This window comes from Antrostomus carolinensis, unplaced genomic scaffold (genome assembly GCF_000700745.2).
Source record: "Antrostomus carolinensis isolate BGI_N321 unplaced genomic scaffold, ASM70074v2 scaffold11771, whole genome shotgun sequence".
Lineage (NCBI taxonomy): Eukaryota > Metazoa > Chordata > Aves > Caprimulgiformes > Caprimulgidae > Antrostomus > Antrostomus carolinensis.
Genome location: NW_010294846.1, coordinates 11,079 through 28,164, shown reverse-complemented (window position 1 = coordinate 28,164; position 17,086 = coordinate 11,079). Strand labels below are relative to the sequence as shown.

General features: G+C 40.7%; 1 protein-coding gene across 1 annotated transcript in view; it reads left to right on the top strand.

The window, feature by feature from the left end:
• The window catches only part of CYBB (cytochrome b-245 beta chain), a 21,157-nt gene that overhangs the window by 2,163 nt on the left and 1,908 nt on the right, over window positions 1-17,086 (top strand). Inside the window, exons 2-11 of the mRNA XM_010177767.1 lie at window positions 756-851; window positions 2,297-2,407; window positions 5,993-6,077; window positions 7,316-7,461; window positions 8,786-8,976; window positions 12,194-12,323; window positions 13,133-13,225; window positions 15,003-15,256; window positions 15,547-15,709; window positions 16,551-16,697. Coding sequence (XP_010176069.1) covers window positions 756-851; window positions 2,297-2,407; window positions 5,993-6,077; window positions 7,316-7,461; window positions 8,786-8,976; window positions 12,194-12,323; window positions 13,133-13,225; window positions 15,003-15,256; window positions 15,547-15,709; window positions 16,551-16,697 — 1,416 coding nt within the window. The remainder of the gene's footprint in view (window positions 1-755; window positions 852-2,296; window positions 2,408-5,992; window positions 6,078-7,315; window positions 7,462-8,785; window positions 8,977-12,193; window positions 12,324-13,132; window positions 13,226-15,002; window positions 15,257-15,546; window positions 15,710-16,550; window positions 16,698-17,086) is intronic.

Sequence of the window (17,086 nt, the reverse complement as noted above, 5' to 3'; positions counted from 1 at the left end):
CCCTAAAGAAACCTGCACAGTAGGATATGCAAGTCTGAAAGAATACTGCAGTGCAGCTTTAAAGAAGCCAAATTTGGGGTAGTCTAAACACTGCCAAAGTGCTTGTTTTGAATATTTCCTCCTGGCTGATTTCAGACCTTCAGAGCCTCCTACTCAATAGAAAATATTAGGCCTTAGGTGTAATTTAGGCCATCTATATTTAGATCTCAAGCTTCTTGGTCCTTTGGCATAGCTCCTAAGTCTTTCTCTTACATAGGTTGATATGACTGAGGAACCACCATTTGGAAAAGGCCCATACCTTTGATGATGTTTGGACATTCATCTAGACTTGCAGACTTAGCTAAACACCTGTAATATGATGGTCCTTGTATAATCATAGAATCCTTTAGGTTGGAAAAGGCCTTTAGGATCATTGAGTTCAGCTGTAAACCTAACACTGCCAAGTCCACCACTAAACCATGTCCCTAAATGCCACATCTACACGTCTAAACCCTTTTAGCCATGCAAAAGTTTCGGCTACCCATTGCTGTATTTTGATTTACTGCCACTCCTGCATTCCTGTGTGCACACATCAGAGCCCATTTCCACCAGAAAAATTTCTGTCGCTTTTTTGCTGAACCCTTCATACCCTGCAATATGCCTCTCTGTGCAAATAGAAGCACAATGAACTAATTGACCATTATCTGAACTATGTAAATTCAGATGTATGATCTCCAACAACAAACTGTAAAGTTTCCTGTTCTTTTCTCTTATAGATTGTGTGGCTGGGGTTAAATGTCTTCCTCTTTTGGTGGTACTACCTTGTATATGATGTCCCACCAAAATTCTTCTACACCAGAGTACTCCTTGGCGTAAGTACAAAACATATTATCTTGGCATAGACTGAGCATGCAGCATTTTTTCCCCTGTTTTATTTGATTGAAACAGGATCAAGTGGCTGGAGTAGCAGGTTCATGTCAGGGTTAAAAGTCACATGCAAACAGATAACCGAATGCAGATATATGTTCACTGCTTCTGAATAGAAAGTTGGTAAGCAAAATAGAAAGATCTCATTCTAAAGATGTTTGCAGGCAACTATTATGCTCCTAGTAATTAAAGTGAACATGCATTGTAGCTGCTTTATTAAGCAAAAGATGAATAAAATATTGCCATTGAACTATTCTGCAAACATTTCCCCATGCAGTTATTTTTCATAGCATGAATAGTTTACAAAGCTATTAGCCCTGAAAAGTAATCATCATTCTTATATTCATGAAGTGTGTGAATAGTAGGTAAGTAACAAAGTGATCCTGGACCCTGGGCTATTCAATGTAGCCCAACTGGTTAATGCAGAATTATGTGTCCTACCACAAACTTGCTTCTAAAGCTAGCACAGGTCATGACCAATTGACGGGGAAAATTTATTGGTTCACATATTTTAAAAGCCTGATCACAGACACAAAAATCAGCCTAAGCTTCAAATTACAGAACACATAACTTTGTAAAAAAGGTTTGTAAAGCCATGGTTTAATTCAACAAAGCATGAAATCCTGTTCTGCATACAGCTTCAGATCTATGGATCAAATTCTCTCTTAGGCAATCATGTTGCAGTTGCCTTTGAAGTCACAGAGACCTGTGCTTGGATAACTAGATCTCAGTGTAACCCTGAGTCAGTTACTGTGATTTGAAACCTGAAAGGGCCCAAATCAATTCAAGGAGAGCAAACATTATCTTTTCCTTCCCTTCAGTGTGTTTGGATTAATACAGTCCTAATTCCCTCCTTTCAAACAGTCTTTGTCAAAATCTGAAATCATTCAGGATGTGAAGAGCAACATTAAGGGAACATATTCCTAAAAGATGAGGCAGCAAATTTCCCTAGACTGCCTTTACTGGCAACAGAGAACATAAAACCACTTCCTTCATAAACTGTCCTTCTTTGTACCATAACCCCCCAGCCAACTGAAACCACAGCAGTGAGACTTTCTTTATAGCCTTGGGTCAGAAAACTCTACTCATGGCTTAGACTTGCATCTGTGCTTGGCCATTGATTGTCAGATATGACAGGGAACTTTTTGTACAACCATATTATTTCAAAACTGGAAATAGAAGGTGTTTATCTGAAGGAATGTGTTCTCTGCATACATGCCTCTGACTGGGACAGAGCATGACTAGTCTAAAATGTGAACAAAGTTAATTAACTCCAGATCTCACACTCATGAAAAGTTGTGATGTAATACATAAATGAAATCTATGCCTATCCATGTCCTGGATAATGTTGCAGATAATTAATTTAATAATGGCATCTCTCCAATTACAGCGTGCTTTGGCTCTGGCAAGGGCCCCTGCAGCTTGTCTGAATTTCAACTGCATGCTGATTCTGCTGCCAGTATGTCGAAACTTGCTCTCCTTCCTCAGAGGATCAAGTGCGGTAAGATGAAGAAAGAATTTCAAAATTTATGACAGATAATAACCCAGGCAGCCTTCCAAATATACCAAGCAACTTCGTACAAGTTCCCCAAATATACCGTACTTTGGGGATGTCCTCTTTAAAGTAGATAAGCCTGGAGTTTTGCTATGAGCAAGCCTGAGGTCTATATTCCAGTGTTGTATCTAGAACTCTGTTGAGAGGTTTAGCCTTGAATTAGCCTTCTTTGAGTCTTCCTTTTTTCTTGCCTCCTGGGCATCTTGCTGCCCTGGATGCAAAGTCCCTCTTCTGGCTGGCAGCAGCCATAGGTGGTGCTTACACACATTTCACAGAATCACAGAATGGAAGGGGTTGGAAGGGACCTCAGGAGATCATCTAGTCCAACACTTGCCTCATTTGTCACTGATACATCAACCATTTGTAGCAAGAGATATTAGCCCATGTCTTCTATCTTTGAATGTTAAGTTCTTAAAGTAAATGTAGCCTTTTGCAGACTTTCAGAATGGGACATTTTTCAGTAGGTTCATAATTTACATTCTTTTTTGTCCAACTTGCATTTCCATCTCAGGATGAAATCGTTTGCAGGCCTTTTTTACCGTTTCTAGCTCCCAAATGCAAATGTTACATACAGCACTGAGGAACCACCACTTAGAAAAGGACAACTGATTCTAGGTGACAGCTGGAGAGGCTTCCTATGATAGCACTGACTGTATCACCCTGCTGAAATGTACAGCTCTGGCTGCTACAGCAGAAATAATGCAGACAATGCATACCATGGTCCAGTGAAAAAGCAAGCTCATGAACTGTCCTTCCAAATATATAATGATTCCTCCTTTCTTTCTAGCCTCTTTAATATACACATGGTCAACAACACCAGTTCACAGAGTTGGTTTTCATCTGTAAATCTAGTATAAAATCTTTCAAGCAAATGAGATGGCCTGCAGGGGCTGAAAGAGCGGAGCAAAAGAGGAAGCAATAAAAGTGAAACACAATGGGTTTCAAGAGTCCTTCGTGGGGAAAGAGAATGGGATACAAAATAATATGAAAATAATCAGAGACAACCCAGGCTGTGCATCCATCTAGTACAAATATTCTGACAGTCAGCCACGCTGATTGTCACACACAAACAAGATGTATCATTTGCCACAGTAAGCTCCTAAGTTGCCTGTTTGAGGTATAGCCCTTAGGAATAAAAGTTGTAACTATGGAGACCAGGCTTTCAGACTTGTGCTGTACCTCTTTAGATTCTGGGATGCTACGAAAGCAGACAGCCGTAACCTCCATGTATGTAAAAAGAACAGCAAGTAAAACTATAGGGTTAAAGTTGTTCTTCCCCTGCCCTGAGAAAGATCAACTAGTATCTGCCAAAATTCAGAGCTGACTCCCTAGGCTTCAGAAGTCAATAATGGACATAAATTTAATAAGAATTAATGTTGCTATTGGATGAATGCACCTAGAAAACATTTATGAGCTCTTGGTCATACAAGGCCTTCATGAGGTCTGAAATAGATTCCACAGGGGTCAAGCTGAAAGCAGGTTGGGCAGAGGTCTTCTGAGGTCAAAGCAATGAAAGAGCTGAAGACACTTTTGAAGATGTTACTGGAAGGCTAAAAACTGATTCCAAGGGTTGAGAATTGTACTCCAGCCAGAACTTTTATGCTGCTTGTTCTGTATTACTCATCTCCTAACATCTAAAGCTTAACTTTTCTAACCAGGATCTCGATGAAGCTGTCCCTCTTACCTCAGTATTCAAGCTACAGAGTAAGTCCTTCGGCCTTGGGGACTGTGACTCAGGCTACACCCAGTTTGCAAGTGAGAGCCATGCAGAGAGCTACAGCTATGCTGTATGAGGAAGCAAAGGGCTCTGAGGATGAGCAAGGAGGGGAGGGAGGGGCATAAATAGGACTGTTAGAGAGTTGGTGTTTGTTTAACTTCAGTTGTTTTTTGCAATAAAGCTATACCTCAGGAAAGAGGTAATTTTGTATCTTAAGCAAAAGACACACATCCCAATGTGTCAGTGGTAGTGTCAGGACTGTGGTGGCCTTAGCACAGGGGTACAGCTGCTTATGCTTGTTCTGCTGTTGTCTGTAATTAGCTATGCTCTGCAAGTAGCACCTGTGAGGATCTCTTGAGAAAAATCAGGATTTTTAAATGTCAAATAACTTACTGAATGGGTAGTGACCTTTCCAACAGCAATGTTATTGCGGTTAAGGAGAGGGGAGAATTGTTCAAACCTACTGTTCAACGGGAATGTGCTGGAAACTCTTGCCCTTTATATCCTGTCATCCAGAAATCATACACTATTTGTTATTTGTTATTAACTGAAAGAACAGCTGTGTTGTCTTTCCATGCCCTTTATTGCTGCATTCATCACTGTTGTTCAATGAGCCTCACTACTGAACCTAGCCACAGCATTTTGCCATTGCTTGGCCTTCTGCTTCTTAAACAGAAAGATCCAGTAGTTTTTGCAAGGCAATCAAGTAGAGTTGGCACTTCCTTGCTGTGCTACAGTTTATCCTGCAGTCTCTTTAATTGTGTCTCAAGATACATGATACAGAGAAGGCCAAATTTCTCCCAGCTGTTGTTATAGTCTACTGAAGTCATTGCAATAGCCCCAAGGTGTAAGAGTTTGTGCTTTAATCAATGTCACAGCTGGAGAATAATCAAGGGAGAGAACTGTTTCCTGCTCATCTGTTTCTCTGTACAGTTAATGCTCACGGGTTATTTAGAAAGGGACTGGTATGGAAGAGTAAGGCCACTGCTGGTATATATCTACTAAGTAAAGAACAAATGAGAAAATGAGAAATTAAATTCTTCTGGTGCTTTATCGTCCCTTCTTCTGTTTCACTCCTGGATGGTTGGGATTAACTGGGAAAGTACATTACCTTACCCTGCCATCTACAAAGTTAATGGCCGGCAAACACTTGGAAGAATATTTTGGTCTCAATTTGTTGTGTGAAACATCTACATGGTTCTTGTGAGGAAGTGTTTGTATTACTTTGCATAGTATTGTCTTCCCTTTGTGTAACTCCAGCAATAAGTTGTAAGTGAATGCCCAGCAAGTACAGCCAGTGTTTTGGGAAAGGAATCACTTCATATTACCGACCATAAGTGACGAGCACTTTTGGGGTGGGATGTCCCTGAGACAGTTGTACCCTAACTTTACAGTACATTCCTACAGTGTGAACCACAACAGGAACCTGATGCTAGGTGGCAACTTGAGACTCTACCAAAGCAGTCACCCTTCCGTGACAGACTCCAATCCCTCCTTCTGTTTATAATGTATAATTTAACACAGATAAGATATATACTTTTGTCATACTGGATGTTAAGTTTTTTTCTCATTGTCAAACACTTTGACAATTGAAACACATTGTTTCAATGGGACATGTTAAAACAAAATCTGTTATTTTCATGTTCTGAAGTATGGGGAAAATATTTTTGTCTATATTTAGGAATTCTTAGGATTTTTACTAGCAGTGCCACCAATTGCTGTGCTCAGGCCCTCTGTTTTGGTCCCTGCATTTCAGTCAATGTGCATAGACATCACAAATAGTCTTCAAATACTTTTTTTCTTCAAACCCAAAGTGCTGCTCTACCCGTGTCAGACGACAGCTGGACAGGAACCTCACCTTTCACAAAATGGTGGCATGGATGATCGCCCTTCATACTGGTTGGTACTCAAATGTTTGTTTGTTTATTGCTTTCTCATGCATTTTACACAGAATCCAGGTGGGATTCCAGTTCTTAAGGATATGGGCAAAGACCTGATTTCATTAAGCTGAAGAAGTCAGTTTCCAAATATTATTCTGCAGCTGTCAGAGAGCAAAAGATAAATAAGAAAGAATAATTTTCTCTGGAACCGTCAGCACCATTTAGGACACTAGTTAATAAATGGTGTTTAGGAATTCCCTGAGAAACAGATACCCTGGCTTTAATTCGTGTTTCTTATTTTCTTCTTTTAATTCTTATTTCTTAGCTGCCATGTCTGAAACAAATAATAGAAATGAGAAAGGAAAAGGGTATAAAAAGCTCAAACAGGCCATGGAAACGTTTTCAAATTTTAACCCTCATTTCCTAAATGAAGGGGTTTCTATCTTTTTTCCTTTCATCAGATTTGTCACTTCTCAATGCAAGTACCTTACAAATCATATAGCTTAGAACAGTCTTCATATCAGTAGATTACTTGAGCTGAGCAGGTTTCCTTTCTGAGCTGTGGCTGAAATCTCACCACCACTACACAGAAAAGAAGCAGGGCGATGCAGTTAACATAAGGCCACAGAGAAGGTCTGTAGCAGAGGTGGATTGTTTGGGGGTGTTAGATCTGTACCCATCAGGCCCTGTTTTGAAGGTGAATAAGTATCTGGTGATTCAAAAGGGAAAAAAAATTGAAAATCATTGTACAGTTTTCCCCTGCAACAATGCATAATGGAAGTAATGTGAAACACCTCAGCTATACTAGGTTTAAGAACATTATTAGTGATTATTAGCAATACAGCAGAACAAAGCAGAACTAGAAGATGTGACACCAAAGAGATCCAGATTCCCTTCTGGGCTCTTCTACAGAAATCCTGGATGATCCTGACAAATAATTTAAGCCATCCCATGCTACAGTTTCCTATGTGTTCCCAAGAGTACTACCACTTGAATTGTTGAAAGTCTTTGTTGAACTAAGACGTTCTGGAAACTTCCTTTCATTTCTGTCCTTCCCCCACCCAAAAAGATGTAAACTTCAAGCAGTAAAGCTTTAACAGTAAAACATGTCAGTGATCTGAAATTGTGATGAAGAGGGTGAGAGTGGCAAAGGTCTTAAGCTGCAGTTGACAAATGTTGCTAAGTTTCACGTTACCCAAAACCACTGAGTACTTGTCCTGTGCCTAACCCTGATTATTTCTTTCCTCTCACTCCCAGCAATTCACACTGTCGCACATTTATTCAATGTTGAGTGGAGTGTGCAAGCCCGTGTTGAGGAGAAAGGAACTCTGGCAGCTGTGCTTTCTAGCCTTGGTGATAACCCAAATGAAAGCTATGTCAACTTTTTTAGAAAAACTATTGGGGTAAGTGACATCAGGCTGTGAAAGAGTCATTATTACATTTGGTTAGGTGATCATATAAGACTATGTGAGCAGAGTGCCTGGTGTGCACATGCTGGGTTTGGGACACCTTGCAGCAAAACCTTGTATAATTCATTCTTCTATATATTTGTCAGTAATATTGTTGCTGAATTTTAATAGTACTTTAAACTTTTTAATCTGAGGATTTCAAAGTATTTTTAAAACATTATGTAAAAACAAATGCCCTGTAAAGCAGTCTTCTGACTTATGTAGACATGGCACACAGAAAGGTACACAGAAATCAAGGCAGAAGATTTGAACTTGGGCTGCTTAAGCTCTGGTTAAAAAAAACCAAACCCAAAACCAAAAAAATAACCAACAAAAATAAGAAACTTCCTCATCCCTCAGAAGCACCAAGCATCCAGTCTCTGAGTTAGGAGACCCACACACAGCTGCAACAATGCCACTGAAAAGGAGAACTTTCATTTAGCTCCCTAAATATGGATGTAGAACACCAGGTCTTAGCAACAGAGCTGTGCAAATGTGTTCACCTTCCCCAAGCCCATACTGCTGAGCAGTGGCAGAGTAAGAAACAATGTCTGGTGTGTGCATCAGTGGAAAACCTTTTCTCTCTACTTCCGCTTACTTTAGTAAAGGTAAACCTGCAGTGCAACCACAGTTCAAGAAGGACAGGGAACTCCTTGAGAGAGTCCAGCGCAGAGCCACGAAGATGATTAAGGGAGTGGAGCATCTCCCTTATGAGGAAAGGCTGAGGGAGCTGGGTCTCTTTAGCTTGGAGAAGAGGAGGCTGAGGGGAGACCTCATTAATGTTTATAAATATGTAAAGGGTGAATGTCATGAGGATGGAGCCAGGCTCTTCTCAGTGATGCCCAACGATAGGACAAGGAGCAATGGGTGTAAGCTGGAACACAGGAGGTTCCGCTTAAACTTGAGAAAAAACTACTTTACAGTGAGGGTAACAGAGCCCTGGAACAGGCTGCCCAGGGAGGTTGTGGAGTCTCCTTCTCTGGAGACATTCAAGACCCGCCTGGATGCCTTCCTGTGTAAAATTGTTTAGGTTCCTGCTCTGGCAGGGGGATTGGACTAGATGATCTTTCGAGGTCCCTTCCAATCCCCAACATTCTGTGATTCTGTGATTCTGTGAAAAATGGAGTGGGATATTGGCATTGTTGGCATACAGATTCACAGAGTGTGATTTAAAGACTTAGAAAGTCAAGAATTTGGTGAGTGAAACAGACTGATGGTTCACCTGGCTCTGCTTCGATGCAACCCCTTCCTTAGACCAATGTGTGTAATTATTTCACAGAATCCTGTGGGAGGTCTATATGTGGCTTTCACGTACTTGGCTGGTCTCACTGGTGTTATCATCACGCTGGCCCTCATACTAATCATCACGTCATCCACCAAAACCATCCGAAGGTCATATTTTGAAGTATTCTGGTACACTCACCATCTCTTTGTCATCTTCTTTATTGGCCTTGTCATCCATGGTGCTGGGTGAGTATTCGTACTTATCACACAATATGTGCTAACTACTATATCTTAATGTAAAGCCCTCTACACACATAAGCATAGGGACTTAAGTCAGCAGTTATTTTTGATGGTAATGATGGGCCAATACTGGCTCTGAGAGCTGTGAGGCTCTCACTGACACATGCAACAAGCCACTCACATGCATGAGGCTTTATGAGACTCCGTCATAGTTAAGCTCACTGATACTCAACTTCTGATACTTTAATTGGAAAGCTTTTTTCCACGGTTCCTGTTTCCAATTGTTAATTTATCTTTCTCTCCTAAAAGGAATTGCATCACATACATACATGTAAGGAGACCTCAACATAAAAACAATCCAGAGTCTATGATTTTGCTGGGTAAATGAAAGCTGTAACAATGCAGACTTATCTTTCAGACTTGGATGAACTTTTAATATCAGCAGCATTTCAGAATGGATTTTTAGCTCAAATGTAGATAACCGTAAGTTTTTGTGACTTCCAAATGCCAAACATCTTTTTCTACTGTTGGGTCATTCTATACCTTCTTCTGAAATAGCTGAAAAGCCTGATGAAACAACTTTAGCACTACACAAACACAATTTTATCACTTAGAAAAATGAACTTTAGTTTCATTTTATAAAACCAAAGAACTGATGCACAGAGACAAAAAAAAGGCTAAAGTATCCAAGCCACATTTCATAGTTCATAATTACACCATATTGTCCATTTTAAAGGAAATTCTAGGTGCACTAGAAAGTGTGTTTTAAAAATGCCCAGTAAAAATGACTATTCAAAAATACTTCCTCTCAGTCCAGTAGTGCCAGAAAAAAGACAGAAATGAGAGTAAAACAGGAAGGACAAAAATAGAAGGCAGATGAGAATCACTACCAGCATATTTGTCCATTCCAACTTCCAAAACAAGAAGGAGAAGGTTTGAGCAAAACCTGCTGAAGGAAAAGTGGTTCATGTTTCCTTCAGTAAATATTGTACAGGTAATGACAAAATGTCCAAACTTGACATTAGTTACTACATAATGCTATCAGAAAGCAAACATTGCTCTTCCTAGAAGTCAGTGAGGAGCACATATTTTATAAAAGTTGACTTTTTATTTGCTTGGATGTTCAGTATACCTCCACCATTTTAACTGCCCTGTACTGAGAAGACAAGAGTTTGAGCAGCAGTGGTTGGATGTGGTTGTCAGAGAAGTTCAGCTATCCTTTGACAGATAATAAGCACAGGAATATTGTTATCTGTAGAGGGAAGGATGCTTTCTGTCTGTGAACTCAGTGGCCTCACTTATTTGGCTTTAAAGGCAAGAATGGTATTTTGAGTTTAGAGAAAATACTAATACACTAAAAAATATTGGATGAGGTTTTTACACTCAAGGAAGGCATCTTAGGTGTACAAAGATGGATGTTATGGAAGAAGTATGATCTGACAGTCTCAAAGTAACATGTCAGAGAGAAGCATAGATGTCAGTTTATCTCAGGAGACAGAAGGCTGGGTGTCACATATACGTGTGTATATACATACATATATGTATATACAGAAAACTGAACCAGAGGTGATTAATAGAATCCAAGGGGCAGATTCTTGTCGATTACAAGCTGTTACAGCATTTCTGTAGCACTGATGGTTTTTTTGCATAAGCTATGTGTCACAGGCAAATGTCCCAAACTTCCCATCATAGTAGATGTAAAGAGGAGAGAATGCAGAGATTCAAACCACTCTGCCTTGGGAGCTAAAGTAAAATATTCATCTGAAAAAGAAAGTAATTAGAAAGCTATACTACTGAAAGTTTAATTATACTACTGGAAGAGCACCTACACTGAGTTATAAGGGAAAATAAGTCTTTTCTTTCTTGTACAGGGTACTGGCATTGTCAAACCTTGAGTGGAGCATAGGGCAAGGCAACAACCCTCAGGCCCACTCTTCCTTAAGCAATGGGGTGAGGAGTGGCAGGAAATGGGCTCCTCCTGTTCCCGTAACTCATCCCAGAGGGCGGCTCAGCTGAACCCGTTGTCACTAGTGGGGAAGTACACTGCAACTGGTGATGTTCCTGCAAATTGCAACTCGTGATGCTCCTGGGACAGTGTCCTTCCCTTTATTTTTCAGGCAGGATGTTAATCAAACTTTAATGAGGAAGAGGTTCATTAGTAATATTTATGAGCAGTGCAATCTTTTACTTTCAAGACTGTGCACTGGCTTTCTAATACCCCTCTGATAAATCTATCAAGCTAGGCATACAGATGACTTAGATATCACGTTTTTTTGAAACATCAGAAGCATAGTCAAGTTCACAGAAACTGAGCTAGAAAAGCAGAAAGAGAAGTCATGAGAAGAAGATCTCAAGGAAATCATATTGGCATAAAAATGAACAGCCTGATCAGAATCAGACCATTTCTAGGGAAAAGCATCAGATCTTAACCTGAATTTCTCTACTGGGACCCTCATCCTACTCATTACCATCATTTTTGGGACTCTCACACACCCCTGAGGTTGGCAGAACTCCAGTCAGAGGCAAGAACTAGTAAACAAGATCAGAAGATATTTTTCCCCCTCAAAACTGAAACTGTCTTTCAGCACTAGCTCTGCCACTGGAAATACAGAGCAGTCAGGCTTCTCTATAATAAAACAACCACCACCAACAACAACAAACCCTAACCAAGCAAGAACATAGAGGCCAGACCATGAACTGACATGAGCTGGTATAGCCGGCATAGCTGCTTTGCATCAGAAGCATCTGTGTTCATTGACACCAACTGAACAGCTACTCCACAGCTTTAAAGGGAGAGGAAGGATCAAAGGATGAATGTGTGTTGGAAATTTCTAAGCTAAGCAACAGAAATAATTTCTGTACTGGTCACTAGGAAATTGATTACCTTGCCCACTCCAGGTTTTGTTTTTATTGAAGAAAAAGGTAGGATACCTCTGAAAAGAATGAAGCTTTCCTATTGTGACCACTTCCTGGAAATGGAAATGGACATAACTCTCAGTTCCTCACCTGATCTTGTAGTCAGTATTCTCCTCTACAAACTTTCCTCCCTATTTTTTATCATTTTCATAGCAATTTTGTGGCTTTATTAGAGCAGTAAAGCTGTATCAAAGCTGTGGCACTGCAGAAGTCCACATAAATAGAGTAGTACATAAATAGAATAACAATAAGGGTCAGATACCCTCGTTTTCATTTCATTGCCTTGATGATTTTTATTTTTTTCCAGGCGTATTGTACGGGGGCAGACAGCTGAGAGTCTGGCTGAACACAATCCAGAGATTTGCTACAAGAACTTTACTTACTGGGGAAAGATTGAAGCTTGCCCAATCCCCCAGTTTTCAGGGAATCCTCCTATGGTAAGAACAGTTGTCTGGAGTGTAAATCCAATTTAAAATGTTTACAGTTTATTCCTTTTGTTAAATAACATATCCACTTGCTGTAGAAAAGCCCTCTTCAGTGGCAGCTTTCTTTACATAAAGTAATAGATTTCACCTCAATGGATTATAAGCAGAAATGGACTACAGACAGACAGACAGACAACCCATGTCCAGCGTGCCATAAAATGAGAACAATTAAAAGGCAAAGCTAAAGAGCAAATTGTATTGGAGAACTGTTTACCCAACATGTATTTTGTGGCTTGTGGGCAATTCTAGAAAGTGCTATAGTCCACATAATAAATATTTTCACATTATTAATGGACTAATGACCATTAACAGAAAATTAAAGCCTCTAGAAAGGTGACATTAAAACTTCAGCTTTTATTGACTAACCAGGCTGGTTGTTCGTTCACATTACAGACTGGTCTGTTAACAGAAACCACATCTTTTCCTGCAGTAATACAGACCTGAGTCAATAATACATTCAGATCTTTACTCAACATTTCACTTAGTTACCTTCATTTTTAGACTGAGACAAAATCACTCATAGGAAAATACCTTGCTGTAACTTTAGTAGCAAGTAAAAAGCCAGGTGCAATTCTCAACAAAGAAAGAAATTCCCTCTCTGACCAGAAGTAATTTTGAAGGTTTCGTATCTCTTAAGGGTCCCCTACTTTGGTTGATAAAGAACCTACATTGAATTTCATGCCTGCTCACAGCATTTTTCAGACGCAGTTTCATCTAAGTCGCCATCTTAATAATCTGACCTCATTTTATTCTGCTTACAGACGTGGAAGTGGGTAGTAGGTCCCATGTTTTTGTACCTGTGTGAGAGGTTGGTGCGGTTTTGGAGGTCACAGCAGAAAGTTGTTATCACAAAGGTATGTGTTGATGCTATGCTTAACACTGAGCAGAATATTACCAGTTATTCCAAATGGTACAGCAAAGCTAATGGCTCCTGCACGACAGAAAAAATTATCAGTGAAAGGCCTCTCAGGAATGTTCTGGCTGCTATCAGGCAAAAATAATGCCAACCTCTAACATCTAAATGTAGCCTGTCTCTAAAAGAGAGCGAGAGGAGGAAGTCAGTTAAGGCACAGGACTGAATCTTAGCAAAGAGAAATTAATTTTTTTTGTATCGAGTGAAAAATTCCACAGTCTAGAAATTCTACAGCCTCAAGAGTATTTAAGATACCAAATCTTTGTTTTCAAAACTACCCAGATATTTAGGAATTCAGATTTTTCAGCAGAACAAATGACTCCAGAAAAGGAGAGTTGGGGGGTACCTATTTTGTGCAGCCAAAGCTAATCTTGAGCTTCCATTCCCCATGGGGTGTTGCAGTGTGTTGCAGAGATACTAACACTGGTCTTGAAAGTCTGACAGCCAGATAAGCAGGGCACTAAGCTCAAACATGTAAAAACTACCCTGGCCTTTCCCAGTGTAATTTTCTCACATGGCACTGTGCTGCATCTCATGAACATACCCTGTTAAAATCATAGCAGGATTTGTGGGATGACATCAGATGTTTCTACTGTGCCCTGGCACAATTCTGACATGTTGGAAAGCTCCTATGGAGTAGTCTGCTTTTTGGTAATTTCACCAAAAGATCTCTGAGCCCTTTCTACACCAAATGTCTATGGCATCTGCTTAGTTCCCTGTTGGCAGAAAATTTATTCCACAATCCTAAGCACTACTATTCATACCTACATTAATAGATAGAGACTTGATTCTCCCTCTTGCAAATCTCTTCTGAAAACTGAAAATAACCTTGGCAGACAACTTTAGGATTAAAAAATCATAGTGACAGAAATACTAGCCTTGCTTCTAGAATATCGCTTTGATTTATTCCTGGCTAAAGACAGGCAGAATGCAAATACCCATATTATAGGTCCAACCCAACTATAATAGGAAAACATCAGCTTCCAGTGGTACTATCTATCCCATTCCCTATCTGTGTGATAGCCCTATGGTTTTGCCCCTATATATACAGTCAAATACATTAACATCGTGCTCTGTGCCACTGTTTAAGGTGCATTTGGAATTAACAATGTTGGTACATAGATCTGGTGTTGTGTTACAACATGTGCCAGTCTGACCCTTGGGGAGGGACTTTTCATAAGGGCAGTTAATGACAAAACAAGGGGAAATGGCTTTAAACTGAAAGAGGGCAGGTTTAGATTAGATATTAGGAAGAAATTCTTCACTGTGAGGGTGATGAGACACTGGAACAGGTTGCCCAGAGAAGCTGTGGCTGCCCCCTCCCTGGAAGTGTTTAAGACCAGGCTGGATGAGGCTTTGAGCAACCTGGTCTAGTGGAAGGTGTCCCCGCTGATGGCAGGGGGGTTGGAACTGGATGATCTTTAAGGTCCCTTCCAACCCAAACCATTCTATGATTCTATGACCTATCCCTTTTGGAGTAACTGCAAGCATGGTGTGAAAAAATACTTCAACCAAAAATTCAGCATCTTCAGCAGTCTTTCATCTGGCTGTTAGGTGCTGTTCCTCACTCCTAGTTGTGCTGGGAACAAAGTTGCACTTGCTTTCCTTGCTCTCATAGCAGAGGACAATGTTAGTGATGAAGGATGTAGATACAGTCAGTGAACAGTGAAGGTAGAGTTTTTCTTTTCCCTTTTTTCCCCTTGTCTCTCTCACTGTAGGTGATCATTCATCCCTTCAAGACAATTGAGCTCCAGATGATGAAGAAGGGCTTCAAGATGGAGGTTGGGCAGTACATTTTTGTCAAATGTCCAGCAGTGTCTAAACTGGAATGGCATCCATTTACATTAACCTCTGCTCCAGAAGAGGATTACTTCAGCATTCACGTCCGTATTGTAGGGGACTGGACAGAGGGCTTGTTCAATGCCTGTGGATGTGATAAGCAAGAATTCCAGGAGGCTTGGAAGTTGCCCAAGTATGTACAAAGAGTCTCCATGGTAAAGTCAACCAACACCTATGACAGTTTAAATTTTGCTCAACCAGTTTGGTGGCACCTGTGATACAATCCTTAACTACTTCCCTTGTAGATGTGGGCCTTAGATTGCTCTTTTCAGTGTCCTCCTATCAACCCCACCTCTCCTTTTCATGACTAGTATTCAATCCAAATGTCCATTGTAGCAGACAAATACCCTACCTTTCTATTGTTACTTTAAATAGTACTAATAAATATTCACTATTGATTTTGAAGTGTACTTTCAATTTCAGGATAGCTGTGGATGGCCCCTTTGGAACAGCGAGTGAGGATGTATTCAGTTATGAAACTGTTATGCTTGTTGGAGCTGGAATAGGGGTCACCCCCTTTGCATCTGTACTCAAGTCCGTCTGGTACAAATACTGCCATGATGCAACCAACCTAAAGCTCAAAAAGGTGCGTGTCCCCTTTCCCAGAAGCCATGTAAATGTTCAAGGGCTGACAGCCCAAATCAAATCAGGCCCAGCAGAGGTGGTTTGGCTCCAGACATGCGTGAGTCCTAAGAGAAGAGTCCAGTTACCTCACGAGACTAGCAGGTAGGGAAGTGGGAGGGTCAGAAGCAAAAACATAATGAAAGAAGAAATAGCCTACGAGCAAAATCACACATGCAAATCCTGAGTGTGGCCCTGGGGATTTCCACTTGCAGTGGAGATGATGTTCAGTCTGCAGGAAAAACACAAAGTCCAAGGCACTAATACAGCCTGTGCAAATATTGCATTGCTTCCCTAAGCACAGAGATAGCAACTTCACGTCAGTGGAAGAGGACTGCTACCATCCTCCTCTTGCCTCCTGCCCCTGGAAACTCCCTGTGCAGAGGTGCAGGGTCACGCTCTGCAGTTAGGATCGTATTTGGAGAAGAGAACTGGTTTTGTTACATGCTTTAATTTACCTTGCCCGCCAGCAGGAAGGGAGATAGAGTCTGCCTCTAAATCATTAATTTATGTCCTAGCATAACAAACTGTTTTCAAGGATGTAAGTGGTGAGACATCATGAACTAAAAATGTAACCCACTGTTAGAAAAGAAATAGATGTTTCCTTGTCCTTGCGGTCATTCATTCTGCTTCACAACCCTCCCATCGTCAAAGCTCCTGAATAGCTTCGATACCAGCGTGCCCATCTACTGAAGTGGTCAGGCCAGTTTCTACAAGAACTCTACAATCCTCATTCTGTCAGCAGATGTAAAACCAGAAACCATAAGTGCTTATGTCCCCTGACAGCTCACTCTTGTCTCTTCCAGATCTATTTTTACTGGCTTTGCAGGGACACTCATGCCTTTGAATGGTTTGCTGACCTCTTGCAATCTCTGGAGGCTCAAATGCAGGAGAGAAATAACGCAGAGTTTCTCAGCTACAACATCTACCTTACAGGCTGGGATGAATCTCAGGTAACAATGTGATGGAAAATATCACTTCTGTATGCACTGAGGTTGATATTAGCATTTTGTGTTTTGATAAATGTTCAAATGGGGTTTATCCTGGGCCTCCATCTGGCTCTCAGAGGTTTTAAATGCAGACAGGTATCATCCATCAGAAGTTACACGGGACCAGCTGCTAATGCGCACCCTGACTTCCTTTCTGGTTTACTCTGCCTGTGCACCCCAGGAAGCAGTCTTTCCTCACAGCAGCAACCTCAGCTGACCATACAAGTATCTCTAAAAGCGTTTGGGACTGGAGAAGCTAATGCACGAGGTTTGAGCAATGGCAGCATATTTTCTTTCAGGACTCTCATATGAGAGTTCCCTGTCTGATCCCATGCAATGTAGGTCACTGTAGG